Here is a 27,995-nt window from a genome sequence, read left to right on the forward strand (position 1 = left end):
TCCTGATGCACAGAGCATGGGTGGGAATGGGTACTGGCTTTTACAGTGAGTTGTTTCTGGCTTCCCATATCTTTCCTGGATGACCGCCCCCCCCTTCCCTTTGATTAACCCTTCCTTGTGCTTCTCCTTCTACAGGTTCATAAATTCTACCGGGGCAGTGGGGGGAGTTTCAGCAAAGCACAGGAGGAGTGGACCACGGGGGCATGGAAGAACCCACACGTGCAGCAAGCAGCCCAGAATGCAGCCATGGGGGCGGCCCAGGGTGCCATGAATCAGCCGCAGACTCAATATTCCGCCACCCCCAACTACACATATTCCAATGAGATGTGAGCCAGCCGAGCCTACTGGGAGGCAGGGCTGGGGGCTGGTGGGATAGGGGCTCAAACTACATCATCTGTTGTGGTGACCAAGCAGGGTTCTCCCTTCCCTTTCCTCTTCCCCCTTTCCTTCTCTCTTCTTTGTACAAAAAAATCAGAATATATATATATAGTCAGAATTTTATATATATATATATATATATATATATATATATATAATTTCTCTTGCCCCTTTGAATTTTTCTCTGAGCATTCTGAGGGCTATGGGCTGTACATGGAGCTGTCCCATGTGGTGGTAGTTGTATCCATGTCCCCTGTGAATTAGTGTGCAGTGGAGGTCTCTGTTGTCGTGGTGCTAGATGTATGTTTAGAAGTAAACCAGCACCCACCCTCCATCAGACTACTCCCTCTGACCTTGGCCCAAAGACCCCTCATGGGGCAGGAGGAATAGCAGAGAGAGCTTGGTCCCTTCCCCAGGGTTATGAGTTGAAACTGTTTCCACTTTTGGTCTTTTTGGGAAGCAACACTGTTTAGCACTCGTGGTGGTGGTAGTGGGTGAGAGTGTGGGACAGGCCTGGGGATCTTCCCTTGCTCCTACTGATTTGGGTCTCCTTCCCCTCAACCTCCTCCCCTCTTTTCTTTCCGCTGTCACCATTCCCTGTGGTCTTTTCTCTTGCCCAGGGTTTCTCTCTTCCCTGTGTGGCTTTTTTTTTTTTGTCTTCCCCAAGGCTGAATGTCCCAGTAGTATCTGCTCCTGAGACTGAGTCCATTCTCAGATCAAGGAATCAGACAGGGGAGCTGAGCCTTAGCCCTGATGTGGGAGGGCACACAGATGCAGAGCCCTCTGGGTACCTGACTCCCAGGGAATGGCCATGCAGGGTCATCTCCCTGACTCTTGGAGCTTAGCCTGTAGAGGAAAGCTCCTCTTTTTCCTGTCCTGCTTCTCCTGCTTCTCTCCCCAGAGACTCCTCAAGCCCCTCTGCCTAGGTCCCTTCCTAAACCCCCAGCTGCTGTGGCCTGATGCTCCCACCATACCCTGCCTTCCCTGAAGAGCTGGGTGGTGTCCAGGCAAAGATGCAGCTGAAGCAGGGGATATGTAAATAATTATTGGTTCCTGGGTGAGCTCTGGCTGGTTCAAGCCTGCTGGGAGGTACTAGGTGTGTCTGAGTGACCCACCATTGGATTCCTGGCAGCAGTAGCTCTTCTGTGTGGGTCTGGTAGAAGGGATAGGCTCTGAGAGCTAGGCCTGGAGGGAAGATCAGAGGAAAGGCAGGTAGTGCCCATTGAGAGGGCTGCATGACTGCCCCTTGCCAGCTTGCTTTTGGTCATAGGGCATTTCTGGGCACTTGAACTTAGGGCCTAGGATTAAGCACAGGGCTAATCTTATCTGCAGGCTCAATGGCTGGAATGGGATTTCAGGTTAGTAACAGTGGGAAGGGAGGCTCTCTGACTTTTGTTTTTCAATCAAGATAACTTGTTCCCTTCTATCTACTGGCCTTGGTTCGTGGCTCATCCTCACCCTGCCAGAACCCCTTTCTCTTCCAGGACAGTGGGGCTATTCTCTTTCAGGGCTGTAGGGCTATTCTGTTCCAAGCATTATGAGAATGTTGCTGGTAAAGACTCTGGCTCTCTGAGGCCTGGAGGGGAGTAGATTCTCACTCAAGGAGTAGTTGCTCAGATCCCACTCTCCCTTCTCTTACCTGGGTATTTGGCCTGAAAAACAAATCCTTGCTTGGCCACTGTGGGCTGGCTCCAGATTAGAACCCGGCACCTGGACTTCCATGTATAACCCTAAGCTTTGAGCTCCAAGTACTTCACTTTCCTTTAAGGGGGCCAGGGCCTCTGGAAAGTTCTCTTTCTAATGGTCCCTTAGGCTTGGGCCAGAGTGTGATTGACTCTCTCCTCTACCATTTTCTCTCCAGAAAGCATTTGTCACAGTCCCTAGTACACTAGGTCTAGGTTCTTCCTTCGCTGTCCTCTCCCTCACCCCAGACCTCTGGCTCCCTTTCTCTTAGTCTCTCTGGTAGCTCTAGGAGAGCTCCCAGCCCAGGATCCAGGACCTGCTGGTTACCACCTCCAGTCTATTTCCTTCCCTCCCTGCCTTTCCTTTGTCCTGGCTCAGACCTATATGGCTGTGCCCTGACTCTGCCCTTGGGAAGGCCTGCTACTTGTGTGTGGCTGAGCTTGTCTAGGCCCTGGGTTGCTGCATCTCCAGGCAACTATGCACTTTTCTGGTGAAGGATGTAGTATTAGAAGTGGGGGCTGGGCACAGATTCATCTCTGCACGATGGTCTTGGGGGTGGGGTAGAGGAAAGCCCAGGCCAGTTCTGGGAATCCTCAGGTCTGCAGCGAGCCAGTGACCTGGTTTTGTATTCTTATTTCTGGGAGACAAGACCATTCTCCATCTGGCAGTTGACCTGGCTGAGCCAGTGTGTCTGTGGTAACTGAGTGAACCATAATAAATGGGAACATTTGGCCCTGTGTATCCTGCTGTGTCATGTGTCTTCGTCTGGGCCTGTGTGGAGCCTTACCGTGGGCTGCAGGGTGTGGGGGTCTGTAGCCTGCCATTCCCAGGGTCCAGAAGTCACCTCTGTGTGGTTCTTTCTCTGAGGCAGCCTTGAGTAGGCCTTAAAATGGCCACAGAGGACTCCTGCGGGTTAGGAAGAGGAGTTCTGAGTTCCACAGAAGGAAGGAGAAGGCGGGATTAGTGGGTGAGGGGTGGTTTGGTCCAGATGGTCCCTGCAGGCAAGGCCAGGGGAAGAGCACAGAGGGCCCCACTCAGCTCTTATGATGGAGACAGGTAGCTGATTGAGCAGCCTCAACGAACACAAGGGGTTCCAGGGCGAAGTTGTCTCCACCTGCTTCCTCCAGATGCCTTCCTGTTGCTGATGCTGTGCCCTCCATCTGGCCTGCTGTTTTGGCACCCTAAGTTCCTGCTCATCCTTTGCGATTCACCCTGAGTGACTTCTCTGAGAGGGCTTCACTGGCCTCTAGGTGTTTATACTCCTCTGCTTCTTTATGGAGGACCTTATTCTGTAATTTTCTGTGTTCCTGCTTGTCTCAGGAGCAGGGATGTTCCTGATCTATCTCCGTAACCCCTGCACTTAAAACAGAAGAGGCTCGCTATAAATTCAGTATTAAATACCCCAAGGATGAGAAGTGTTTATGTGTGGGATGGAGGTGTGGAGTGAGGACGCCGGACAATTAGGCGAAGCCCAGGTGAGAGCACCAGAAAAACCAAGAACAGTGAGCCAGGGTTCGCAGCAGAATTCCCTTGAGTGGACAACTACCGCACGGCAGAGAAATGGACTACAGCTCCCAGAAGGCTGTGCGATCACGTAGGCTGCCAGTTGCTCTCGTGAGATTGTGTGCTAATTAGAATCAGCGCGAAGCGAAAGGCGCGGCAGAGATACTGTGATATTTGGGGGTGTCCCTGGTGAGGGTGAGGAGTCAAAGGGGGCTCGGAGCCTGGGGGGTAGTGGGAGGGGAGGGCAGTGGGGGGAAGGGAGGGGGAGGGGGTGGCGGGTTCGGAGTCTGGGTCCTCGGGCTGGGGCGGGGGAGAGGCCGGAAAAGCTTCGCTTGCGACTGTGAGTCTGTAGTTGTGCGTGTATCCTCACGTGGGGGGGGCGGGGGGGGAGACAGACGGGCAGGCAGGCAGGCAGACAGGCAGACATTTTCCTATCTGTCTGTGAAGCTCCGCTCGCAGTGTGCATGTAGGGACTGTGGAGCCTGTGAGGACTTCACTTTCCTATCTGTGCCCGTCGGTCTGGGGCGTTAAGGACCTCTTTCTGCCTTGAGCCTGAAGTGAGGAATTTCTTGCGCTCCCATCCCCGCTTTGTGCTGCTCGGTGATTTTCCAGTGTTATTTAATCTAGTTTAAAAAGCGACCTTGTCAGTTCCCCACACTTATTGCTTGCCTTAAAAAAAAAAAAAAGTCATGATCCTGCTTCCAAAAAGGAATAGGGACTGCTGAAAGTACAAGCTAGAGCCCTGGAATGTTTCAGTTATCCCTTAGATCTACCTAAAAGTACCGACAGGCTGTTGAAAATTGAGTGAGGCCAAGTTTTGTCAGAGAAAAACTTCATGCTGTTTTTTGAAGTATTGGAGGCCCCTGCCAGATAATGGGCAGGAGAGCTTCCCATATTGGGGAAGTGCTGGTATCTTGGAAGCAAGGGTTTACCACATTTCTCCTGGTGGCTGAGAGGTAGCAGTACTCAGTCTCTTGCTAGTAGCCTGTGTATGTGAATATTTTCTACCCACCCAACAAATGGCCTTGAGGAGGGTCTCCTAATGGGATTACAGAGTCAAGTATTCTGGCCTCTGGTTTGTGAGAAGAGCAGTCTTAGAGTGCCAAGGTCTTGAGAGATCCTTGCCTTTCCTTGGGGGAGGGGGTTTAAAGTACCCCTGTGGCCATGGGACTCCTTTTAATGACTGAGTTTGGGGCAGGGTGACACTGTGGGGAGCAACCAGTGGTTCATTATTACTGGGTCAGAGTAGGATGTGTTGACTGGTGGGAGATGAGGCTAGAGCAGAAACCTGGAGCCAGTAGTGAAGGGCTTGGACATGAGACTGAAGGATTCAAGCTCTTATTGTGTGCTGGATCTCTGCCCACTCACCTGAGTTACCTTCTGCTTTGTTCCTAGGCCCCAGCCCCTCATCATTCCTGTGTTGGGCTGGGCTCACACCCTGTCTCTGGCCCTTTCTTAGCCCTGGTTCTGCTCTGGCTCCACATCTTCCCTTATTGTGACTGGCAGTTATCCATGAAACCTTTACTTAACTCCACCATAATTAAACTCATCAGAGGAGATTTACACAGCATGAGCCTGCCACAAACTGAGGCTCTTTACTCTGTCTGGCCCTTCCTTTCTAAAGAACAGAGAAGCTGCCATTTTTCTGGCTGTGGCTTACCTGCATGGCTTGCGCCCCGGGAGCTTGAGGCTTAGTAATCACAGCCTTTAGCCCTATAACCTCTCTGCCTGCCAACTCTTTCTGCTGCTCAGGAGTTCTTTATGAGTACAGCAGAACCCAGGAAAATGAGGTGCTGTCTACAGCTACCTTGGCTGTGCAAATAGATGGTTCTAACAGGAAATGGATGGAATAACAGGCTTACTAGTTTGTGATTTGATCTTTTGTGAGCATAAAGAACTCCTGCCAGTTGTCACCCTCCATGGGATTGCCAGATTGAATTGATTTAACCTTGCTTTGAAATAAATGTTGATTAAATTATGTACTTTCTACTCCTCAAATACAAATTCTTCCCCCTCCCCCCTTCTAGAAAGGTAGATAGGTTTTGGTCCTTAGCAAAGATTGCTCAGGAGGCTAAGTAGTTAGTCAGTCTTGGGCTGTCCCTCCTATTGTGGGGCATAGTTGAAGTCACCAACATGGATTCCTGCCCCAAGTTTAACCGATTACTTTCAGTAACCTGTTCTTTAGGAATGGTATCAGCTTGATGTGGTAGAGGTTCAGGGGCTGCAGAGATGAAATTCACCTTCTGGTTTTGTAGGAATCTCTCTATTCTAGTACCAATTGACTCAGGTGGGACAGGGTCAAGTTTTGAGATCTGGTAGGTAGGTTTCCCTGGAGAGTCAATAACGTGCCCCCATCACCTACTATGGGTGCTAATCAACTTGCTGATTACTTCTGAGAACAAGCTGGATGGTAGGCCCTCTAGACCTTGCCAGTTGCTAACAGGGCTCCCCAGGCCCTGGAGTAGATGCAGTTTTGCTTTAGGCAAGCAGGTCCTTGACTGAGGCCTTGGTGTAGAGCAGAGATTGAGATCATTGGCAAACGGCACTTCGGGGGAGTCTTGATGAAAGGAACTGGCCTGTGTTTAACCCCTGCTAAGAAGGGTCTGGGTTTCTGGAAGACCCTTTGAGGTAGGAGTGGGATAATTGACCCAAACATGATACTCAGCTCATGAGGCTATGCAGCTCATGTGCCAGACTCTTGAAAGCAAATACTGGGCAAGAAGTACTAGTGAGCCAAGGGACCTGTGGAGTGAAGAGGAGGCCCCTATCGGTATGCAGCCATGGAGGTAGCCATTGGGCAACTCACAGGCATTTCCTCTTCAGAGTCTACCTTAGTGTCTCCTCCCCTGCTGATTCTGCCCATTTTGGGGACCCTCTAGTACAGAGAGCCATTACTGCTCTCTTCCCTGCATTAACTCAGGTTTCTGCTGGAAGAAACTTCAAAGATCACCTGGTCCTATTTCTGCATCTTCAAATGAAGAGACAGGTCCAGGAAGAAAAGTACCCTGGGCCAAGGTTACACACCAGTTCAAAAGCACAGTCATGGACAGGGCCCAGGGCTCCTGATTCACAGGCCAAGTTTCTGTCCTCTGCCCTACCCTGCTTCAAAGGGTACAGTTTATTATTCATTCAGCAGATGTTTAGGACCCACCAGGTGCCTGGTGGTTGGCGGTTACACCTGGGCACACATTCAGGGAACTTGCTGGTGGCAGTGGTGGTGGTGGTGGGGAAGTGGAAAGGGAGGAGCAAGGAAACTGATGAACAAATTGACTCAGTGATTACCAAAAAGGTTCATCCCAGAGAAGGACCCATCTTAAATGATGTCAGATGTGACTTCTCTCTTCTCAACTCACCTACAGATTCCATGAAGACAGCATTTGTCTTCCACAGCTCCTTTGCCCAGTGCTAGATGTAATTGGTTCTTAGAGATTGTTGCTGATGGAGTATGTCTTGCTGGCCCAGCGTTCAGAGTGTAGGTTTTGGTATGTCCATCAGCCATGTTATCATGGGCACTTCCAGCAACACCTGAGGCCCAGAGGAATAAGCCAATCAGCTGGTCTCATGGATTGACCTACATCCCTTTATGCTTGTCTCTTCCTGGGCTTGGGTTTGTAGAGTAGTGCCCAGTTTGCTCTACAGGGACAGGAACAGAGAGGCAAATCTCTTAGCTCCCTGAAGCACCCAAAACCCCCTGTTGCCAAGGGTTCCACCTCACAGGCATTCTGCCACTCCCCTTAGTCAGCCTAGCTCACTACAGTATCTCCTTACCTTGCCCCTCCACTCTTCCCACTACCAGGGCCCCCTTCACACTATCACCATCTTTCTAAAATGGAAATTCACCCTTGCCCTCACCACCCTTGACACTGCCCTTGACCTGACTTTGTAGCCTTACCACGCCCCCCCATTACACTTTAGCCTCACTACTAAACTACTCCCTGTTTACCATGCCACTGTCCTTTAGGCCTCTTCACCTTTGTAAGATTGCTCCACTTGCAAAGTTATTTTCTTCTCTCTCTGGAAAACTTACTTAGGACTCAACTTGATTGTTAATTTTTCCTCAGACAGTTACTCCTAGGCAACCACAGCTCCTAGTATTGACCTTCCTCATAGTGCAGGCCACATTACATTATAACTGACTTATGTGTGGTGAAGGTGTCTGTGTGCTCCCAGAAGCTGAGGCTGCTGATTCCTCAGGAACCCCAGCAGTTGGCCCAAGGTCTAACAGGGTGCTCAATACATTTTGGTTGAATGTATGAATGAAGTGGGCACCTGTTCTGCTTTTAGATCCTAAATTCTGACAGAGCTATGGAGCCCAGTTCTAGCAGGCTCCCAGGACTCGAAGCCACCAGACCTCACGTGGAACCAAGGGCCTCATGTCCAGCTGATGTACCCTTGGTAGAGAGACAGTTCCATATTCTTGTGGGTGTCACTGGGAGTGTTGCAGCCCTGAAGTTACCTCTTCTGGTGTCAAGGCTTTTGGACATTCCTGGCGTGAGTATCTTTTCTGGACAAGCATGGTAACCTCTGACAGAGTATTACTGTTCCTGTCTTAGCCCATTTTTGTGCAGTGCACAGGGTTTTATTTTTCTTAATTGTGTTGTTTGTGGAAGTCTGTGTGCGTTGGTGTGAGGGGAATACAGGAGACAGACCAGTGTGTCAGTATAACCAGGAGCTGGATTAGATAATGTAGACGGAGCTTAAGGGAAGACTGAGAAAGGAATGCTCTGGTAAATGGAGGGATTGAGTTTCCATATGTTGACCCTGAGATTCCCTAAGGTCCTGATGTAGGAGTAGAGCTAGCCGGAGAAATGCAGCAAATTCTCAGTGTCCCATTCGATCATGGGTTCCCTACCCCCTCTTTTACTCTGTCTTGTACACTGTGGCTCTGTTCTCCCTCCTTAGACACCATGACTGTACTATCAGTCCAAGTACATTGCTCACAGCTCTGGTTTAAGCTTTGCTCCGTCAAGTGTTCAGAGATGCCCAGGGTCCACTGCATTGTGTTCGGGGTGGGGGGGTTTAGCCCTCTGCCCTTAGCCAGACCATCTCAACCTTGATCAGTTTTATATATTGGGGTTCTGGGGCTAATTCTTCTCTGGGAAAAGTTCAAGGCTTTAAACTGTGAAAACTAGCAGGTAATAACCCATTTTCTCATCTGGTATCCAAGTGCCTTCATTGGTCTGTTGGTCTCCCACTGCCCCACCCTCCGTCCTAAAGACCTTTGCTTTGGCCATTCCCTGTCAGGCTGCACTAGGCCTTCTCTGCCTTTCCAAATTCTGCAAAAAAAATTCATGTAGAAACCTTCCTGGCTTGCCTCAACCTATGTGGTTTTGCTCCCTTTTAAAACTCATTTGATGTATTAAAGTGGTTAGAACATTTTATTCAGAAAAGCTATTACAATAAGGGAAGAGAGGTCTCAGTATAGATCTGGACTTAATTCTGAATACAACAAGGAAAAGTGAGGATTTATAGCCAAGGAGTTGTGTAGGGGTCAAAGGATGGAAAAAATGCCAAGAGGAAACATTCTGGCTAACCTTCCAACAGGATTCTTTTTTTTTTTTAAATACATCTTTATTGATTTCAGAGAGAGGAAAGGAGAGGGAGAGAGAGAGATAGAAACATCAATGATGAGAAAGTCATTGATCGGCTGCAGCCCGCTACCCGGGCATGTGCCCTGACCGGGAATCGAACCCTGATCGCCTGGATTCTAGGTTGACGCTTAACCGCTGAGCCATGCCCGGCCAGGCCCAACAGGATTCTTGCTGAAGGCAGGCAGGGTGATCAGATGTCATCTAGGGAATGTTAGAGGATGAGAAGCCTGATGAGATATCCAGGCCAGTTGGCGGCTTCTGAGTAAACCAGTTTAGCAGGATTGTTGCTCTTGAGGACAGGGCTCAAAGATAGGCCTAGTCAAAAAAGTGGCTCACAGGAGCCTAACTAGAGCTTGGTCAAGGAGAGATTCTTTTTTTTTTTTAATATATTTTTATTGATTTTAGAGAGAGGAAGGGAGAGGGGGAGAGAGAGATAGAAACATCAATGATGAGAGAGTCATTGATCGGCTGCAGCCTGCAACCCTGGCATGTGCCCTGACCGGGAATCGAACCCTGATTACCTGGATCCTAGGTTGACGCTCAACCGCTTAGCCACGCCTGGCTGGGCAAGGAGAGATTCTTGATCAGGATATGGGATCATCAGCTGCCTTTGACACTGCTTGTGTTGTTGGACACTAGTTTTGTGGGGTGGTCTTAAGCCTCTGGGGTTCAGGCAGTGCTTATCAATTTGCTTTTTATCTGCACAGCTCCTGACGCAGGGTGGCACAGGTGGATGTACCTGGTATGTCCAGCAGGGGGCAGTGCTCACCTGCTGATGATCATGTTGGGATTCCAGGAAGGGGCTGGGATATCTTTCACTTTTTTTACTTTCCATAAACTCCTGCACAGAAAGTCATCCCCTCACCTCACCCCCCAGGCCAGGAGAAGCAGTAAAGCAGGCAGCCATGCTTGCCAGCTAGGCCAGAGGGGGAAAGAGAGGAGAGACTAGTGGCTGTTCTGAAGCTGGGCACTGGTGCTGCTGGGGCAGGGCCACCTGGGACCTGTCACCCCTCATGTTGGTAGGTACTGGGCAGCTAGAGCCCTGCGGGTGGGAGGCCTGGAAGGGATTGCAGCAGCAACAGCCTCTGTCACTGCCCCCCTAGAGAGGGAGGGAGCCATGCAGTTCCCTCCAGAGCAAGTGAATTTCCAAACTGGATGAGGGTAGGGAGTTCTATCCCAGGAAACAGATGGACAGCTTCAGAGCTAAGGGAAATAGAAACCAGACAACAAATGGGTCTGGGCTGCCTGTCATTACTTGAGCCAATTAAGCAGAGACAGGGTTGAATTGTATATGAGTGTTTATTCCAATATTGCCAGCAATGTGGGAGAGCAGGGTGGTCATCAGGAAAATCTGCTCTCCCACCCCGCCATAAGCCAGCTGCTTATATTGGGTAGAAGGACAAAGATTATATGGGAATGTAGGAATTACAGGCATGGTGAAGTAGGCAAGATATAATGCTAACAGCTTATAAGCAATGTGGACTGGAAATGCAAAGGGTGGGTTCCTTTGGGATTCCATTGTTTTGGGAACAAGGCTGTTAATCTTCCCATGCTGATAAAAGAAGTGTGGACCAAATTCCAAAGTTTACTCCCATGTCCCAGGGCATTCAACTTTCAGCTAGAATGTGCTTTTTTAAATCAAAACAAAACAATCACGGTTAATAGAGCATAATTAATATTTCTTACAACTATAGCTAAAATCGTGGTTAACAGAGCACGATTAATATTTCTGCCCCCAACAAAATGGCAGCTCTAAGCATCTTGCCATCCCATGCAGCCAGCATTTACAGGGGTGTGAAGAAAGGGTTGCCTGGAGCAGGGAGACTCTCCAGCCCACTCTAGGCTTTTTAGCCTGATCTGCTGAGGGACAGGCTGTGTCTGGAACAGGACTCAGTTCTCTCTCTCTCTCTGGAGTTGAAGCCAAAATTCAGGTAGCCAGAAAGGCACTGACCTGGGAGGAAGGATGTCCTGACTTAGCCTTTTGGAGCCTGCTTTTTTTCAGTTTAAAATTAGGCTGACTACTCTCAGCTGTTCCTTTGGGCTCCTATCAAGGCTGAGGAAGAGGAACACAGATGAAACAGTTTGCCATCTTGTGCCAGCAACTAGGCAAAGCTCCTGGCATATGGAAGCACTTAACAGTGTTTGTATCCTGTCCTTCACCCTTTTTCCCCTTGCTGTTATGCCCTTTGGGCCAGCCATGAGGTGTCGGGTGTTGGGGTTGGCGAGACAGCCCATGTGGGAAGAGTCATGGGAGCCACAGTCTACCTGCTCAAGTGGAGGGCCCATATCCATGACACCTTTCGCCCTCTCATCCTGCAGGTAGATAGCTCCTCAAAGAGCCTGGGTTTGCTTGGTGGGGCCCTTGTGAGGTATTGGTAACCAAGGGGGATCTCTGGCTTGCCTTGTGTTGGCTCTGAGGTAGCACTTCTCCACAGTCCCTGATGAAAATGATTTCCCCATTTCTGCATCACCCCCCCCAGGAGCAGTCTTTGTCCCTTGAAGCAGTCCTTCTCCGATCTTTGCCTAAATCATGGGTTCACATTCCAAGGCTCCCTTAGGTATACCTAGATTTTGAGTAGCAAATAAGAAGCTGGGGTGTGGGCTACAGGGAATTGAGTGATTCCACAGATGTGGCTCATAACTACTACTGATTAACCTGTGTCCAGGTATCTCAGCGGAGCCACTGACCTAGAGCCAGACCAGGGAAATTGTGAGGGGATGATGGAGAGGGGTGGATTTGGCCTCAAGACTCACATACCAGCTTTTAGGGAGAGTGGCCACCAAAAAATAGGCCTTGGAGCCTTTATGTGAGTGGGGGGAGTTGAATAGCAGTGACCAGCCCTACCTCAAGAGAGGCAGCTGAGCGTAGAGGATTTCTTATTCTGGGACCCTAGGCAAGTCAGTTTTCTTATGCATGCACTGAAGAGAAGGTACTCAAATGACCCATCTCCAAGACCTCTCTGGCACTAGGGATAGAAGATTGTAGATGTGAGAGCACAAAAGACTAGTACCCAAAGGCAGCTCATATAAGGGTCTGAATGTCCTGATGGGCATTCTAGAAATGGACCCTTCTCTAAGCCCAGAGCCTGCCAGCTCTCTGAGTGGGAGATTTTCTCTACCTATAGAAATATCCTTCTGGCTCTCAGCCCTTCTAACACCTGCCCTGGCAAAGCTAGAGGTGTCTGCTTTCTCCTCCCAAGTGAGAAGGATGCCAACCAAAGGGCAAAAACTGACGGACAGCTCAGACTAACTGCCACCCAATTACATGACAATTATGGAACTGCAAAAAACCCTGAAGCTCCTTCCCCTGAGGACCCTCTCTCAAGCTCGATCGCCCCCAGGCCCTGGGCACTGCCGATGTCAACACACTTAGCCTTTGCTATGTGTGCTGGCCCAGAGGCCTAAGCCACCAAAGTTCAGGGCTCCTTGCCTTATGGCAGGTTAACTCATGGCTGGTGCTTCCTCTTTAGAATCCTCATCAGTCTGTGGAGCCACCATCACACACCCTACAAGAAATACTTGGGCCCGGCCGGGCGTGGCTCAGCGGTTGGGCGTCCACCCAGGATCCAGGCAATTGGGGTTCGATTCCTGGTCAGGGCACATGCCCGGGTTGCGGGCTCGATCCCCAGTCGGGGACGTGCAGGAGGCAGCCGATCAATGACTCTCTCATCATTGATGTTTCTATCTCTCTATTCCTCTCCTTTCCTCTCTATGAAATCAATAAAGATATATTAAAGAAAAAGAAATACTTGGTCTTTTTCAGCTGGGTCGCTCTTCTTGGCTTCTGTATGTCAGAGCAGTGTTACTTAATATGGCAGCCACTAGCCATATTCAAATTTAAGTTTAAATTATTAAAATTAAATGAAACCAGCCCGGCCGGTGTGGCTCAGCAGTTGAGCATGGACCTGTGATCCAGGCGATCAGGGTTCGATTCCCGGTCAGGGTACATGCCCAGGTTATGGGCTCGATCCCCAGTTGGGGGCATACAGGAGGGAGCTGATCAATGACCCTCTCATCATTGATGTTTCTCTCTCTCTCCCTCTCCCTTCCTCTCTCTGAAATCAATAAAGATATCTATAAAAAATAGATAAATAAAATTAAATTTTAAAAAAGTCTTTATTGAAATCAATAAAGATATCTATAAAAAATAGATACATTAGAAAGTCTGTATTGATTTCAGAGAGAGGAAGGGAGAGGGAGAGAGAGAGAAACATCAATGATGAGTCATTCATTGATCAGCTGCCTCCTGCACGCCCCTGACTGGGGATCGAGCCCATAACCTGGGCACGTGCCCTGACCGGGAATCAAATCCCGATCGCCTGGATCCTAGGTCAACGCTCAACTGCTGAGCCACGCCCGGCCAGGCAAGACTTTTTTGTTTTTAAATGCAATGTTTTTTAAAAAAATTAAATGAAACCAAAATTTAGTTCTGTAGTCACACCAGCCATACCTGATATGCTCAATAGCCAAATGTGACTTGTGGTTGCCATACTGGGCAGTAGAGATGTGACACATTTCCATCACTGCGTACAGTAGGTGATTTTGCCTCCCAGGGGACATTGGACAATGTCTGGAGACATTTCTGGTTGTCATAACTTGGGGAGGGGCAGCTACTAGCTCATGGTTATAGTGGATAGAGGTCAGAGATGAGGTTGGAGGTAGAAATTCAAGTCATGGGGCTTGTCTCATCTTCTGGGGCACAGGTCATCTGCCCCAGAAGTAATGTGGGCCAGACAATGGACCTAAAGTAGAAGAGGAAGTATCACCCCAAATCTGTTTATTTTTGTTCCCTGACTCCAGGAACCCTAGCTCGGATTGCTAATGTTTCTTCAGCAGAGAAAAGGAAACCAGACTTGCCAACTGGTTTCAGAAAGAAATCGCTATGAATACTAGGCAAAATATAGACAGGCAGCTCATATAAGGGTCTGGCCAAGCCTTGGTCACATCACACAAAGAGGTTCAGGTTAAAAACATTAGATATAAAAACTGCTCGCAGTGGTCTTGCCAGGAGACTACACACACAGCTGTCTTTCAGGAACTATGCATGTAGGAGATTGTTTTAATGCCCAGCCCTGCTTCTACCAGGACCTCATAGTGTGTAAGAGAAAGCCCTCAGGAGTGTTTTGCCCTGCCAGGGCTCCTTGGCATTTGCTGGGAGAAAGGTCAGGTTGAATGCATGAATAATCTAAGTAATTTGGTATCTCAGAAGGTAACACAGCTTACTTTTTTTTTTTTAATGTGTAAACTTGGCTCCCAGGACCTTTTGACAGAGTGAATGAAAATGAAAGAACAGAGCCCATAGGGCTGATGAATCAGATCAAGATCAAGTGACATCCCTCTAAAACCAGAAAAACTGGCCTGGGCCTGCAAGACAGCACTGGGGTCAGGGTCACTTCCAAGGAGAGGTGGCTACTTCAGTGGGGTCAGGGTAGGGGCACTGGGAAGGATGGTCCCTTCACATACTTTTCATATTACTCTTTAGGTAAAGACGATGACCCCAGGAAACTCCCTAACTGTATGCCCTGGGAAAGTAGCCAGAAGGGGATCAACTGAGAGACTGGGGGAGGAGCTTAGCAGGAAGATATGAAGCAGGGGCTAATGTCCAAGGTGGAAGCCTTACCTGGACCCCTGGTTGGAACCCTCCAGGGGCTAGGGAGAGGCTGAATGAAGGCCCTGAGACCCTGAGGGTGACATAGAGGAAAAGAAAAGGTAGAACTGAGAGTGAGGAGGGAGCCCTGAGACAGGGCCATTACCAAACGGAATGCTTCAGAAGGCTGGCCCCAGGTACAGTCTTCACTTTGAGACCTGGCAGACAGTTTGGGAGTTGGGGAGAGAAGAGGAACTAGATGTTCAGGAAGCAGCTTTCAAAATTTCAGAATAGAAGAGGATAAACTGCGACATTCTTAAGTGGCAAATTGTTCAAAATGGTTGGGAAGCTCTTAGAAATGAAAAAGTGGTACCCATAAGGAAAAGAAGGCAGTATCTAGAACTGATATGAGTGCTTGGAAAGCCCCCTGTTGACGGAGATTGGAAACCAGATGGAAAGGACATATAACTAAAGATGAAGGTAGTATATGGTCCAGAGTGAGCTGAAGCTTGCAGTGAAACTCGGGGTGACCAAGAGGGCTGTTCCATGTATTGGGGGGGAGGGGGAGGAACAAAACGATGCCTGGTGCTGGAGGCCAGTGGCATAACATTAGATGGACAGAAAAAGATGGGAGGGACTTGAGTCCTGTTTTGTTTCCATCTTTTCTTTTGAGCTTGAAAAAGTAGGACACATGTGGTAGGAGGGACATGAACCCCAGGTTGGGTGATTCATCTCCTGACCTTGGCAAGTTCTGTCCTGGGGTGCTGAGGTTATAGTTGGTGACCTACAGGATGTGTGGCAGACAGCAGAGGGGCTGGGGGCTGGAGATGACTAATGTCCATTTAGCAAAAATACAAAGGAGGTGGGCTCCACAGATTACTTTAGACAAGGCTTGTAAGCACTTATAAAATCACTTAGGAAACGGTTGTGGCTCAGCGGTTGAGCATCAACCTAGGATCCAGGCAATCGGGGTTCGATTCCCGGTCAGGGCACATGCCCGGGTTGCGGGCTCGATCAGTGACTCTCTCATCATTGATGTTTCTCTCTCTCTCCCTCTCCTTTCCTCTATCTGAAATCAATAAAGATATTTTTTTTAAAAAAAAGAAAAGGAAAAGGAAATGGTTGTCACTGGGCTTGATTGGGCTCACTGGGAATAAGGCATATCAATTTATTTTTTTGAATATTAGACAAAGTCTTTTTGGATTTAGGTGAGGTTTGATATAATCTTAGGACTCCCCTGACCACCTGGTGGTGATGTCAGCATGTTTATAACCAGTGAAAGATTCTACTTGGGAAGGATTCTTCCGCATTTCCATCCCTAGCTTTATGGAAGGGCTCTCCTCTTGACCTTTTTCTGTTCATGATTTGAATTTATGTCTCAGGGCTCTACTGATGGTGGTGTGGCTGAGAATAGGCCCAGGAGGAATAGGCCAAGAGCTCCATAGACTGAAACAGTGGGCCAACTCTGGAAAGGTGGACTTTACCAGGGAAAAATGAGAAACTGCATTTGGGACTAGAAAAATTAACTGTGCAGGTACAGTCTAGGGCTTGTGGTTTAGTAGCAACATGGGTGAAAAGAACTCTTGATTTTTTGCTAATTGTGAACTCCATATGCATCAGCAGGAGGATCTAACTTCCAGAAGAGTTGGTGTGGATACAGGCATTGACAGATACTCAGTGGGTCCAGGGACATGATACTGCAGGTTCCCTGAGCCAAACCCTTAGACACCTCAGACTCCTACAGGCAGGAGAGAGGGCTCCCATCTGAGTTCTTCAGTTCTGGGAAATTTCATTTCATTTCTTTTGTAAATTTCTTCCCTCTGTTTTTCTGTTCTCTTGTTCTTCTGGAACTCATAAGTCAGATTTTAGAACTCTGGAGTTGATCTTCTGACTTTTAAAACTTTTTTCCCTGCTATTATCCATCTCTTTATCTTTCTTTTTTACTTTCCAGATGATTTCCTCTAAACTTATATTGAGTTTTTTATTTCATTATTTAGAATTTTAATTTCCAAGAGGTTTTTTTTGTTGTTGTTCCCTGAATATTAAAAAAAAAGTAGCATCTGATCTCATTTAATCTGATCTGATTAGATCTGCTAATACCTCTTTCCACTTCCATCTTCCAATTGTGTTTACATATCTTAACTGCTTTTTTGTTTTGTTTTGTTTTGGTTTTTCTTTGTCCTATTCTCTTTGTTCTGGGTGGTTCATACTATTTACAGAATCCCTTTACTCTTATTTCAGTGGGTTTTTGTGAGGGAGCAGAGTTTAATCCACCTTATTTAACTGAAAGGTTATTCTCCCATTTAACCTTTACATATCCTTTTGTTTTAAATGTGTCTTTTTAGGTACATTTTGATGTGATTGATGGATTTAAAAACATTCAGTATAAGAGTCCAAATTTTGATCAAGGAGTTTAACCCATTATATATTTGCTACAATTAGTATTATATTAGAACTTCTGCCATCTTATGTAATGCTTTGTACTTCTCATGTTTTCTCTCTGCTTCTTTTTTGCCTTTCCTATCCTTTATTGTGTAGATTGAATTTTCTCTGCTCATTTAAAAGTTATATATTATTTTTCTTACAGTTACCTCTAACTTACTATGTCCCATACCTTCCCCCTATCACTGTCTTAAGAGTCTCAGCACCATCCTGCCTCCTGCTCTCCCCACCTGTGCTGCTGGTCCCTTGGCAACTGAGTGGAGGGATGGTAGCCCTGTTCAATTGCCATTTGGTTTAGAACTGGACAAGGCTTGTTCAGGGCTGTTCTAGAGGGGACTCCTGTGTTTGGTGGGAGTTTGATTTAAATGACTTATTAAAAGGTCCCTGAGGTTTTGAGCAAATTCTGAGTATGGTAGATTATTAGGGGGAAGTGAGAGGGAGAATAGACAAGTCCAAGAGCTCTCCAGTAGAGCTGGAAACACTAGACCTTCTGAAGTTCTGTTGTAAACTGCCTCTCTAAGACTTCTACTCTCTGCTTTGCTCTTAAGTGCGGTACACAATACTGTCCCATCACAGGCAGGAAAGAAATGAGGAGAAGGTTGCCTTGGGAAGACAATAGGGAGGGTTGGGAACTAAGTTGAATGGGCATAGGCACCCCCATCCAAAGAGGCAGTGTCCTCAAATCCCTCTAAGTCATTATCAATAGGAATGTGGACCCAGCTTCCAGTTTTTCAGGAGAAGCCAGGAAATGCAATTTTCTATGTGAAATCTTTTGATTTGTATATACTGGCTCAAACCCCATGCAGGCCAAACAGCATGTCTGCAGAATGGACCTGGCCCAGACACTGCCACCCATGACCCCTTCTCTGGTTAGTCAGCGATTCTGTCCTTGTCACTCTTGACATTTCTCCCCTCTGGGTAAATGTCCTCCAAAGCTGTGATTTCCTGTCTTTCCCCTCTCAGCCACCTCTTCTGTGCCCCTTTACCCTTGCCAGCTTAACTAGTCTAGTTCCATTAACATTACCATGTGCCCTTTCTCATGGCCATCATTCTGTTAAGCACCTTAACCATCTCCTTTGTTTACATTATTAACTTATCTAGTAAATGAGTAGTGTGAAGGTAAACTTTGTTCTTGCCCTGTAAGTGTAGGGCACATGGGTTTGGTTTTCCTGGAGCCTGTCTGAAGCCAGAGCCCATGAGCCCATGTTCCTAGAAGTATGAGAAGGGATCTGCCTGTTCTCTATCTGGGTCATGGATGCAGACACCATGTGCTGGGCCCCAGCTCCCAGGCCTTGGCCTGCAGAGGGCAAGCCTTTGATGTGGTCCAGAGCTCAGGACCTGTTATCCACCTTGGGATGGCCCCTCCTGCCAGCCATGGCCTCTGGGGCCCTCTTACCCTGTTTCCTTCCCGCCTGGCTCTGCCTCTCACCTTACTCTGCCAGAGCAAAAGGAGCCTGTAGCTTTATATACACTGCATGATTGGTGACTGATTCCTCAGTAACCCCTTAGATAGGGAAGTGAAACAGCCACACCTGGTGGGGCCTGACCTTTGGGTGACAGTTGGAAGTAGTTATGCAAACTGCCAGAGAGGGAGAAGTCCTCTCTGTAGCCAGGATATGAAGAAAGCACTTGCCTGTCCTGGCCCCACATGACCTCCAGGGGTGGCTCTGGTAAAGTGTCTCACCCCACCCTCCACCCCTTGCTTTTTCTTGTTGACAGCTGGAAGTAGCAGTGGTCACAACTGAAAGAGCCAAACATTTCTACAGCCCCCAGGACATTCCTGTCACCCTCTACAGCGATGCTGATGAATGGGAGGTCAGTGCTGGGGGGTCCCAAGGCTGTGTTCCATCATGTTTCTACTAACAGAACAGGACTGTCCTCCTGCAGCCCATAGGTCCTGGTGGCCAGAGCAGATAGGCAAGGCTCAAGTCAGCAGTTAAAGCCCTCAGGGAAGAGGCGATGAGGAAAACAGCTGTTTAGCTTCTGGCCTGTGGGAGGCCTACAGTCTCCTCCCACCCCAGGCAAAGCTCAGCTTTGGCTCTGTGCCTGAGATTGAATGCCCTTGTACTTATCTGGGCTGATGAAACCACAGAAGAGCTCTCTTCCTCTCACCCTTGTCCACGTGGCTCCCAGTGTCAGGGCTGTCCAAAGTGCCTCACTTCCCACAGCCACTGGGCTCTGCATCTGATCTCCCTCAGAAGGGTGGGCACCTGCTGATTCACTAGACATTGAGTGTGGGCCTCACAGGGGTGCCCTGCCAGGCATTTTTAAACATTCTTAGCCTAGAACATTTCTGATTGGTCTGACTTCCCCCAACTCCCCCCCCCCCCCCCCCCCCGCCATTTCTCACCATCCCAGACATTTCTCACTGTCCACTGGCTTGCACAACCCAAGCAGACAGGACAGGAGTTCCCTGCCAGCTGTCAGTTCTCTTGAAAACCAAACCATAAAGGGAATAGCTTGTAATGATGAGGAGCATTTGTTTCCCCAGGCCTGGTTTCTCTCAGGCTGTTGACTCTGAAGCCAATATTCTCACCAGCTTAGCTGTGAGAAGGAGTGACAGTGGACTTGGGCAGGGGTCCTCACTCAGGTAGTCTTCCTTGGGTTTCTGACTTAATGTCCTTGGCCTGTGTTGCCCCCCCTCCCACTGTCCTCCCTCCACATGCAGAATGGCCAGCCCAGTGACCCCATTTCTTTTTCTCTGCCAGATATGGAAGTGCCGGTCTGACCCAGTTCTCCATGTTGACCTTCGGAGGTGGGCAGACCTTATGCTGGTGGCTCCTCTCGATGCCAACACTTTGGGGAAGGTGGCCAGTGGCATCTGTGACAATTTGCTTGTGAGTGACTCCCTGTGCCCTCTTCCCTACTTGGGCCTCTCTCTTAGTTTGCTGAGTTACAGTCTGCCCTTGTACAAGGTTCTTACCTTGGAATCCTTTTATTGTGGTCCAGTTTGCTCAGAACACTGTCCCCCTGCCCCCTACCTATCTTATCTATGCTCTGGCAAGTGGACAGAAGTTGTGGTCCTGATGGATGGATTTGACTTACGGATGCTCTCTGAGGCAGTCCACCTCTCACTTGCCCTTTGACGCTCAGCTTCTCTCCCTTTGTCTTTCATTGATGGGCTGCCGATCTGTCGGTCTTAGGGCCTAGTCATGTTGCCTGTCTCCCATTGCCTGCCTTCTCACCAGGATCTGGATATCCACATGGACAACTGATAAGAGTGTTTACTTCTTCATGGATCTCTCACACACACTTATCTTTTTTAGCAACAGGTGGAGGTGCAGTTTTCCTATATATCATGGAAAGCTTAGAGAGGAAGTGAGGCAAAAGACTGGGCAAGAGTGTGAGCTTATGGATGGTGGAGGAAAGGAACACAAATTCAGCTGTGCTAAGTGGGGTTTGACCTCCAGGGAGCTGTTGTCCTTAAAGAGCCTTTGTGTACTTGATCATCCTAGGAAGAGTTAGGCATGATCTCTTTCCTCCTTCTGCCTTATCACCCTCCCTTTACTCATTTATTGAGCTTTTACCTACCATGAACTGAACCCCATGCTGAGGGTCACATAGGACACGAGGAGCTCACAGTCTGGAAGGAAAATGACCCCAGCCTGTCCTTTGACAAGTGTCACCACCTTGCACAGTGCTGGGCATATAGTAAATGGTCAATAGGTACTTACTGTATGTATGAGGTAATTAGTAATTTTAATTTGGCAGACAGCAAGAGTTTTTCAGAGTTTAATATGGTGAAGAAGTGAATAATAAAACTGGGTCAGTATTTTGGGGAGTCAGATAAGTTAGTCTCCTCTTGTTCTTGTTGATGGTGCTTACGGTGCTTTTGGAAGACTCTATTGGCGATTTAAGCGTCATTTGAGTAAGAACACAGGATGACCAGAAGAAGAGCAGCACACAGATTGTGTGGCCAGGAGCAAGGTAGGGGAGTGCAGAGGTGGGCGAGCCTAGGGGCAGAGTGATTCAGAAGGCTTGCCAGTGGTACTGGTGGCAGGGCTGACAGGGCAGCTGGAGCCTGTGAGCCTCCTGCCACTTTCATTTAAGTGGGTCGGAATTGTACGTGACCAGCACTATGTTACCAACTCTCCAGGCTCCCCACTGCTGGTCAGCAGCCGGCTGATGTGGTGAAGCACACCAACCTCTAGGTGTTAAGCCATGGCCTGGGCCACTCTCTGAGGGCTCCCTCCTTCCTCCTGAATGTTCTGCTTCCCTTTTTTCTTTGAAGCTGGCACCGCTCCTTGAAATCTTTGGGGTTCCCTCCTCCTGAGTTGGCTGAACAGTAGAATATGTTCCCAAGATCAGCTCTCAGATCATTTTGCTCAGAGGGTTTCACTTGAAGGCAAATATTTTAAGGAACTGCAAATCGTACAATGTTTAAACTGTCACCATCCTTGCTCTGTCCTCTCTCAAAATATGTTTTCTCCTTATGTTCCTCTATGCTCGCCCTGCTACTTCCCTCCTTTATTTCTCCTTCCTTCCTTTCCAGTGCCCAGAACTTGAGGTGCTATTAGAGTAGTGTGCTGGGTGTGAGTCTGTGTACTACCTACAGGCCTTTGTCATCTGACCTGCCCCTCTGGCCTATTCAGTTCTTGGCTCATTCTTTGTGCTAAACAGCCAAGCAGATCCAAAAAGAGAAACAGACTTCCTTGGATCACCAGTCTAGCTGGGAGCTGGTCTCCTGACTGGGATCCAGGCCTTCTCTTCACCCAGTTGGATTCCCAGGGGCAGAGCGTGAGGTGCTGAATACAGCATTGACCAAACAGAAGTGATGGTGGGAGCTAATGTCTCCTTTCATGCCTCTTGCTGCCAGGAGGTTTGGAGGAGCTGTTGTCCGTCCAGGAAGCCCTGAGCTTTGAGATGAGGTGGGCAAAGCTAGAGAGGTGTGGGACATGGAGGGGTTCGGTTTCTGTTCTGGTCAGTGTGCTTTGTTTTGAGGACATGTAGAAACCCCAGCTCAGCCCCCACCCCACATGCAGTCAGGGGGCTCTTCTAGGTATGCTCAAAACTTCTGCAGAAGCAGCAGGTGGCACAGGGCCAAGAAGAAGTGTGACTGAAACTGTCCACTCAGAGCCCGGTTGCTGAACTCAGAGAGATACTGGTGGGAAACAAAGGCTGGTGTCTGGGACTATGCAAACAGCCAGATCCTGAGGCTGTGTGCTGTCCTACTTCTTTCCTGTCCCCAGGAGAGGGCAGGGGTACTGAGAAGGGCAGCATTGGCCCTGCCCTCTTCATTTTATTATTCTCTGGACTTCCCTCTTTTCCCAGACAGGCTTCACTTCAGGAAAGAGGTATGCCGGCTTGTCTTCCTGAGGGGCCAGCAGGCCAGGAGAAGGTGCCTGGAGTAGTCAGCACAGGGGAGCACACTCCTGTGGGCCCCGGGGCCTATCTCTTCCATAGGTAGTCCTCGGCCCAGGGAGCCTGTGCCTGTAGTAATAACAAGTGCTACTGTTTCTGGAGCCTGTACTTTGTGCCAGGCCCTGTGTGAAGAGCATTAACTATTTTCACCCGCAATCCTCACAACCACCTAGTGAGGGGAAGCTTTTGCAGGGAGGAAGCCAAGACTCTTGGCATTAAATAACTTGTCCAAGTTCTCATGGCCAGTAATAGTAGATTTGAACCCAAGTCTATGTGATTTCAAAGCCTGCAGTACTAAGGACTTCCCTTCACAGCTGCTCTGATCTGTGGCTGGATGGGATGGCCTGGAAATCAGGAGGTAGTGAGGCTGCAAGGTATGGTGAAGTTTGTGCATAGCCTCATGCCCCGGATTGTTGTCTGGGTATGTGACCTTGGGCAGTTGCTCACCTCTGGGGAGTACAGCTTCACCATCAATGAAATGGATAGCATCTTACAGGGTTGCAGTGGGGGTTCATGGGTCATATATGTGAGAGGGTCTTTGTCTTGTGTAAGATGTTTTTGTTGCCAGCTTTTGTTGGCCTTGAAGTAGAGCCAGAGTCCATGTGCATGGGCCCCACCCACTGAGCTGTCTGGTCCTTAGCTTTATGGGTAACTGCAGAGCTGGCTTTCTGCTCCCAGGGTTGCTTCTGTCTCAAGGTGTGGCTGGCTGTGGAGAAGCCTTGTGCTTGGGCACAGGGAGACCTGTCTGCAGGGAGGGGAGGTCTGCTTGGAGGTGGCTGGTAGAGTACCTCCTGGGCCCTGTTCCAGACCTTGTGGGGAGGTGGAGAGGGGCGAGGAGACATGACCTGACCCCCTGAAGGATATGAGACAGCTCACTGCAGACAGCAGCTCCCAGTCATCCCAATCTCATGATTGGTTGTGACCCAGAGGATGGTGTGTAGGATCTGGAAGGGCTGGGAAGGGGTGGCAGGTGGAGCAGCAGCACCCCCTCCCCCACCCTTTTTCACAGACCTGTGTCATCCGGGCCTGGGACCGCCGAAAGCCCCTGCTCTTCTGCCCAGCAATGAACACTGCCATGTGGGAGCACCCCATTACCTTGCAGCAGGTGGACCAGCTCCAGGCCTTTGGCTATATCGAGATCCCCTGTGTGGCCAAGAGGCTGGTGTGTGGAGACCAAGGTGGGCATCTCGCCAGGCTTATAGCCCGTCCTCATGGCCTAGGGTCAGATCTGGGTTCAGATCCCAGCCTATTGTGACCTCAGGCCAAACCGTTCTCCTCCACGCCCAGCTTTCTCATCTGGAAGATGGGAATCATAATTCCTTCCCCTCAGAGTTGTTAGGATTAAATGAGGTAGTGTATGTAAGGTGCCTGGTATCTCTGGTATGCAGTCCATGCACAGTTCATGACAGCTACGGTAACTGATTCTGGGGCCTCTCCTGGGGGGTTTCAGAAAAAGGTGATGGGTCTGGCTCAGGCAGAAGGTCCTGGCCTTCTCTGGCACTGGGGTCTGGGTGGAGCCCTTGGGGGAGTACAGGGTGGGGTGTAGTGGGGGGGGTCCCTGCCTCAGTCTGCAGGGCCACAGCAGAACTTTGCTCCCTAGGTATGGGGGCCATGGCAGAGGTGGGCACCATTGTGGACAAAGTGAAGGAAGTCCTCTCCCAGCACACTGGCTTTCAGCAGAGTTGAACCCAGGATCTCTGTCATGTGTGGCCCTCTGCACCCAGTGTGTTTTCAGGCCGTCAATGAAGGTGGACATTGGCAAAGTATGGTGGAAATTCTCCTTTGCTGAGTAGGGGCCTAGCCTGGGCCCACTCCACAGTCTCCAAGGGCCTGACTGCCCCAGGGTAAATTGGACCAAAGATCCAGATCTCAACTTCTTTCAACCAGGAGACACCCTCAGCTGGAGATCCCTAGTATGTTGGTCCCCTGGCCAGGCCTTTGGAATGTCAGCTACTGTGCAGGGTCAGGAAAGCCTGCAAGTTGGCAAGACCCTGAGATTTCCCACAGACCATGCGGTGAGATTGGGGATACTGGGAAATAAAGTAAAGTGACCTTTTGAGAGAGTCTGTCCTTCTTTCACAGTCTATCTGTGGTCTCAGAGATCAGGGGTGTTGGTAGGTGTGGGTGGGAAGGGTCTGGGCTGACTACTGGCTGGTGTTCTTAGACCCTATGTCATGTGGTGGTTAAGGGCAAAAGGGCTCTGAGGCAAGACAGTCCCTAGTTTAAATCCCAGCTCTGCCCCATGCTAGCAGTGGGCCCTTGGCGCAGGGCTCAGCCTTTCTGACTCTCGCTGCCCTCATCTGTGTTACCCTACCCTCATGGAGTTATTGAGCGGATCAAGTGAGATAATTTGTGCAGAATAACTGAGTGCCTCCTACATAGTAAATGTCAAATAAGTGGGAGTTAAAGCTACATATGTATACATACCAGTGAGCGTTCCTAACATTTACTGAAATAGACTATCTCATTTTGGGGAAGATAAAATCCCAGCCCTAAGCAGATGTGGCCCTTTATGCTAATGACAGGCACACAGCCGCAGAGTTGGAGCCTGCCCTGGAACTCAGGCCCTTTGCTTTCTGGTGTCTTCAGTTGTTGTTGTTTTTTCCTTAATCCTCACCTGAGGACGTGTTTATTGATTTTAGAGAGAGGAAGGGAGAGAGAGAGAGAGAAGCATCAATGTGAGAGAGAAACATTGATTAGTTGCCTCTCGTACTCACCTCAGCCCGGTACTGAACCCACAACCCAGGCATGTACCCTGACTGAGAATCGAACCTACAACCTTTTGGTGTACGGGATGATGCTCCAACTAACTGAGCCACACTGGCCAGGGCCTGGTGTCCTCAATTTTGTTGCATCTCAAATGGGGCCCTGAGTGTCTGTGCCCCCTTCCTCCCCACTGCCCAACAACACACATGAATGGGGAAGCAGGCTCCAGACATGTACTCAGCCCTAGAAATGTTTGACCTAATTGTTGTTTGGTAGCTGCACTGGGAGGTGCTTGTTTGCCTATTTGGAGCTGAGATTAGGGCTGGCTTCCTGCCTTCTAGGCCAGGGGTGAATGGGACCCCATGCATGCCCTTAAACTATTGAGGGTAGAGGGGCCTTCAAGGGGTACCAGGAAGCCTGACTAGAACCAAGGCCTCAAGCAGCCTCCAGGAGCCTTTATCTCTATAGCTCTTGACTTAATCAAGTGACCCTTTGGGATAAAACTGCCATAGGGCACTGAAGAAAATATAACTAAAATGGCAGCATCAACAATCAGCCTCTTTGGCTGGTTTGGAGGTCGGGGTGTGGGGAGGGTCTGGATGACTGAAATTCAGAGACAATCCCAAAGTTCCACTTCAATGGTTTCCAACATCCCTTCTCATGTCCACATGGCCCTTCTTTACCCTTAGCACACTGCTAATGAATGGTGACACTTTCCAATTTTAACAGGAACTGCTATCATTTATTGTGGGCCAGGCTTTGTGCTGGATACTTTCGGAAAGACTGTTGCCCAGGAGTCCTGCTACAAAATACCTGTTTTAACAAAAGGTCACAGGAGCAGAGAAGTTTGTAGGCCTTTGCCTGATAGCTCTGAAAACAGCTGTGGCTACTCAGAGCCGACTGAGCCTTCTTAGCTGGAAGGAAAGAGATGTTCCCTTGGATGTGGGCCAGCGGGAGACCCCATACCTTGGGGTCTGCCACTCCATTGTGGCAGTCCTGCACCCCTGTTGCCCATTTAGCATGGGAGTCTGAATGAATTGGCTAGGGCTGAAGAGCCCCATTGTTCCCTGAACAGTGCCTAGTGCCTGAGCTGCATTAACCTGACCCCATCTGCCAGAGGGGTGCTGAGGTGGGAGTGATAAGCATGGCTTTCCCACTAAGAGTTAAAGTTCTTGAAGTTGTCATCATTGGGCAAAAATGTTTCTTAGAGAAGATGCTAACTTCCCCAATGATTTTTGTAGAATTCTGGAAGTTCGACAGTCTAGAATATTTGGGTCTGAAGTTTGCACTCCTGTTTGACAGCCTGGAGGGAGCCTCTGTAGGCTGCTGGGGCTGCTGCTGGTCAAGGGTCGAAAGCCTTGTGAGCCAGGGCCCAGCCTCCACACTGGGCTGTCAGTTCTTCCTCCATACAGCTGATTTGTCACCCTGCCACTTCCCCACTGCCTCAGGGTAAGGCCCTGACTCCTGGGCAGGACATACTTGGCCCTCTGTGATCAGGTCCCTGCCTACCTTTCTAACTCCACCCCTTACAACACACCAGCCCTGCATGGAACCCTGTCCTTTTGCCAGACTGGACAACCTTGATGGAGTCCTGTTGCTTCTTGCCTTTGCACATGCTGCTGCTTTTACTGGAAGGCCATTCTTCACCTGGCTGACTCCTCCTCAAGCCTCTGATGTGCCTGGGTGCCACCTACTTTGGAAAGCCTTCCCTGGCCTACTCAGGCTGGTGCCCATTGTGCCCCCTCTCATTTATTATAATAGAATTGCAATGGTACGTTTATTTCGTGTCCCCCTAAGGTGGTTTGGTAGAAGGGAAGAGTAGTCCTGTTCCTCACAAAACCTGGTAAGTCGTTCCAAGCTTCTTGTATTGACAAAATAAAAAAAGGTGTGTGGGGTTGGGGGGGGGGGTGGTCCTGCTTCTTTCTGAGCAAGACACATAGCCTAGGAGCCATAAAAGCAAAGACTGATAAATTTGACTACAGAAAAATAATTCTGCCTAGCATTAGCCAAAGGCAAGGTCAAAAGACAAACAACAAACTGGGGAAATAATCTGTAGCTCAAAGAACAAATATCTAATTTCCCTAATACATAAAGAGCGCCTGTGCATTAATTAGGAAAGGACCAGGAAAACAAAAGAAAAGTGAGCACAGACACACACCTTTAAACATAAAAAGCTACTCAGCTACATTGATGAGGAAAGTGCTGCAAATCCAACTATGCTGAAATGAAAGTTTTCACCTATTAGGTAGCAACAGGGTTGCCCTTCGGAGAGCAATCTAAAAATATCTTTCAAAATCACATATATACCTTACCCAGCAATTCTAGGGATTTGTCACATAGAGACGCTCATATATATGACATTATGTCTCAACCAGGCTATTCACTGCAGCATTGTTGATGGCATTAAAAGACTGGAAACACCTTCACTATATAACACCTGGAGATTGCTTAAATAAATTTGAGTCATTCCTACACTGGAACTCTACACGGCCACAATGCAAAGTGTGGGAAAGCTCCCCAGGTGCTAGTATTGGACGATGTCTGAGATACATTGATTAAAAGAAAATGCAAGATACCCAACAATGTATTCCGTGCTAGCTGTGTATAAAAAAGTGAGGAAGAGGAGAGTATGCTTATCTTGGCTTATGTGTATATCAAATACCTACTGAAAAGTAAGCAAGAAACCAGCCGTTGTTTGCTGCTCAGCAGGGGAACTGTGTAGTTGAGAAACAAAGGTCTGAGGC

The 27,995-nt window shown here is 48.9% G+C and overlaps 2 protein-coding genes across 16 annotated transcripts in view; both read left to right on the forward strand.

Annotated features, from left to right (window-relative positions):
- The window catches only part of SCAMP5 (secretory carrier membrane protein 5), a 57,060-nt gene extending 54,256 nt beyond the window's left edge, over positions 1-2,804 (forward strand). For all 11 annotated transcript variants that reach the window (XM_081156823.1, XM_081156825.1, XM_081156824.1 and 8 more), the window contains one exon: positions 136-2,804. In XM_081156823.1, coding sequence (XP_081012949.1) covers positions 136-330 — 195 coding nt within the window. In that variant the 3' untranslated portion in view covers positions 331-2,804. The remainder of the gene's footprint in view (positions 1-135) is intronic.
- Positions 2,805-3,669: 865 nt separating this feature from the next.
- Positions 3,670-26,907, forward strand: PPCDC (phosphopantothenoylcysteine decarboxylase). Of its 5 annotated transcripts, none has more exons than XM_081157046.1 (6): positions 3,670-3,759; positions 7,849-8,055; positions 18,904-18,999; positions 19,893-20,021; positions 23,555-23,723; positions 26,792-26,907. In XM_081157046.1, the coding sequence occupies exons 2-6, from the start codon at positions 7,870-7,872 to the stop codon at positions 26,833-26,835; spliced, it is 624 nt and encodes a 207-aa protein (XP_081013172.1). In that variant the 5' UTR covers positions 3,670-3,759; positions 7,849-7,869; the 3' UTR covers positions 26,836-26,907. The 5 variants fall into 5 exon arrangements, with proteins under 5 accessions (XP_081013172.1, XP_081013170.1, XP_081013174.1 ...); XM_081157044.1 differs by lacking the exon at positions 26,792-26,907 and adding an exon at positions 24,146-24,601; XM_081157045.1 differs by lacking the exon at positions 26,792-26,907 and adding an exon at positions 24,146-24,601 and having other exon boundaries at positions 3,684-3,753.
- The last annotated feature ends 1,088 nt before the right edge of the window (positions 26,908-27,995 follow it).

This window comes from Miniopterus schreibersii (genome assembly GCF_964146895.1).
Source record: "Miniopterus schreibersii genome assembly, chromosome: 1".
Taxonomy (NCBI): Eukaryota; Metazoa; Chordata; class Mammalia; order Chiroptera; family Miniopteridae; genus Miniopterus; species Miniopterus schreibersii.

What these genes read in the sequence shown, in the direction of transcription:
- PPCDC (XM_081157044.1), top strand. Translation starts at nt 7,870, where the DNA reads ATGGAGCCCAGTTCTAGCAGGCTCCCAGGACTCGAAGCCACCAGACCT. An exon ending in GGCTTTTGGACATTCCTGGC is followed by an intron (nt 8,056 to 18,903) that starts GTGAGTATCTTT and finishes TCTTGTTGACAG; the next exon opens with CTGGAAGTAGCAGTGGTCAC. An exon ending in GCGATGCTGATGAATGGGAG is followed by an intron (nt 19,000 to 19,892) that starts GTCAGTGCTGGG and finishes TTTCTCTGCCAG; the next exon opens with ATATGGAAGTGCCGGTCTGA.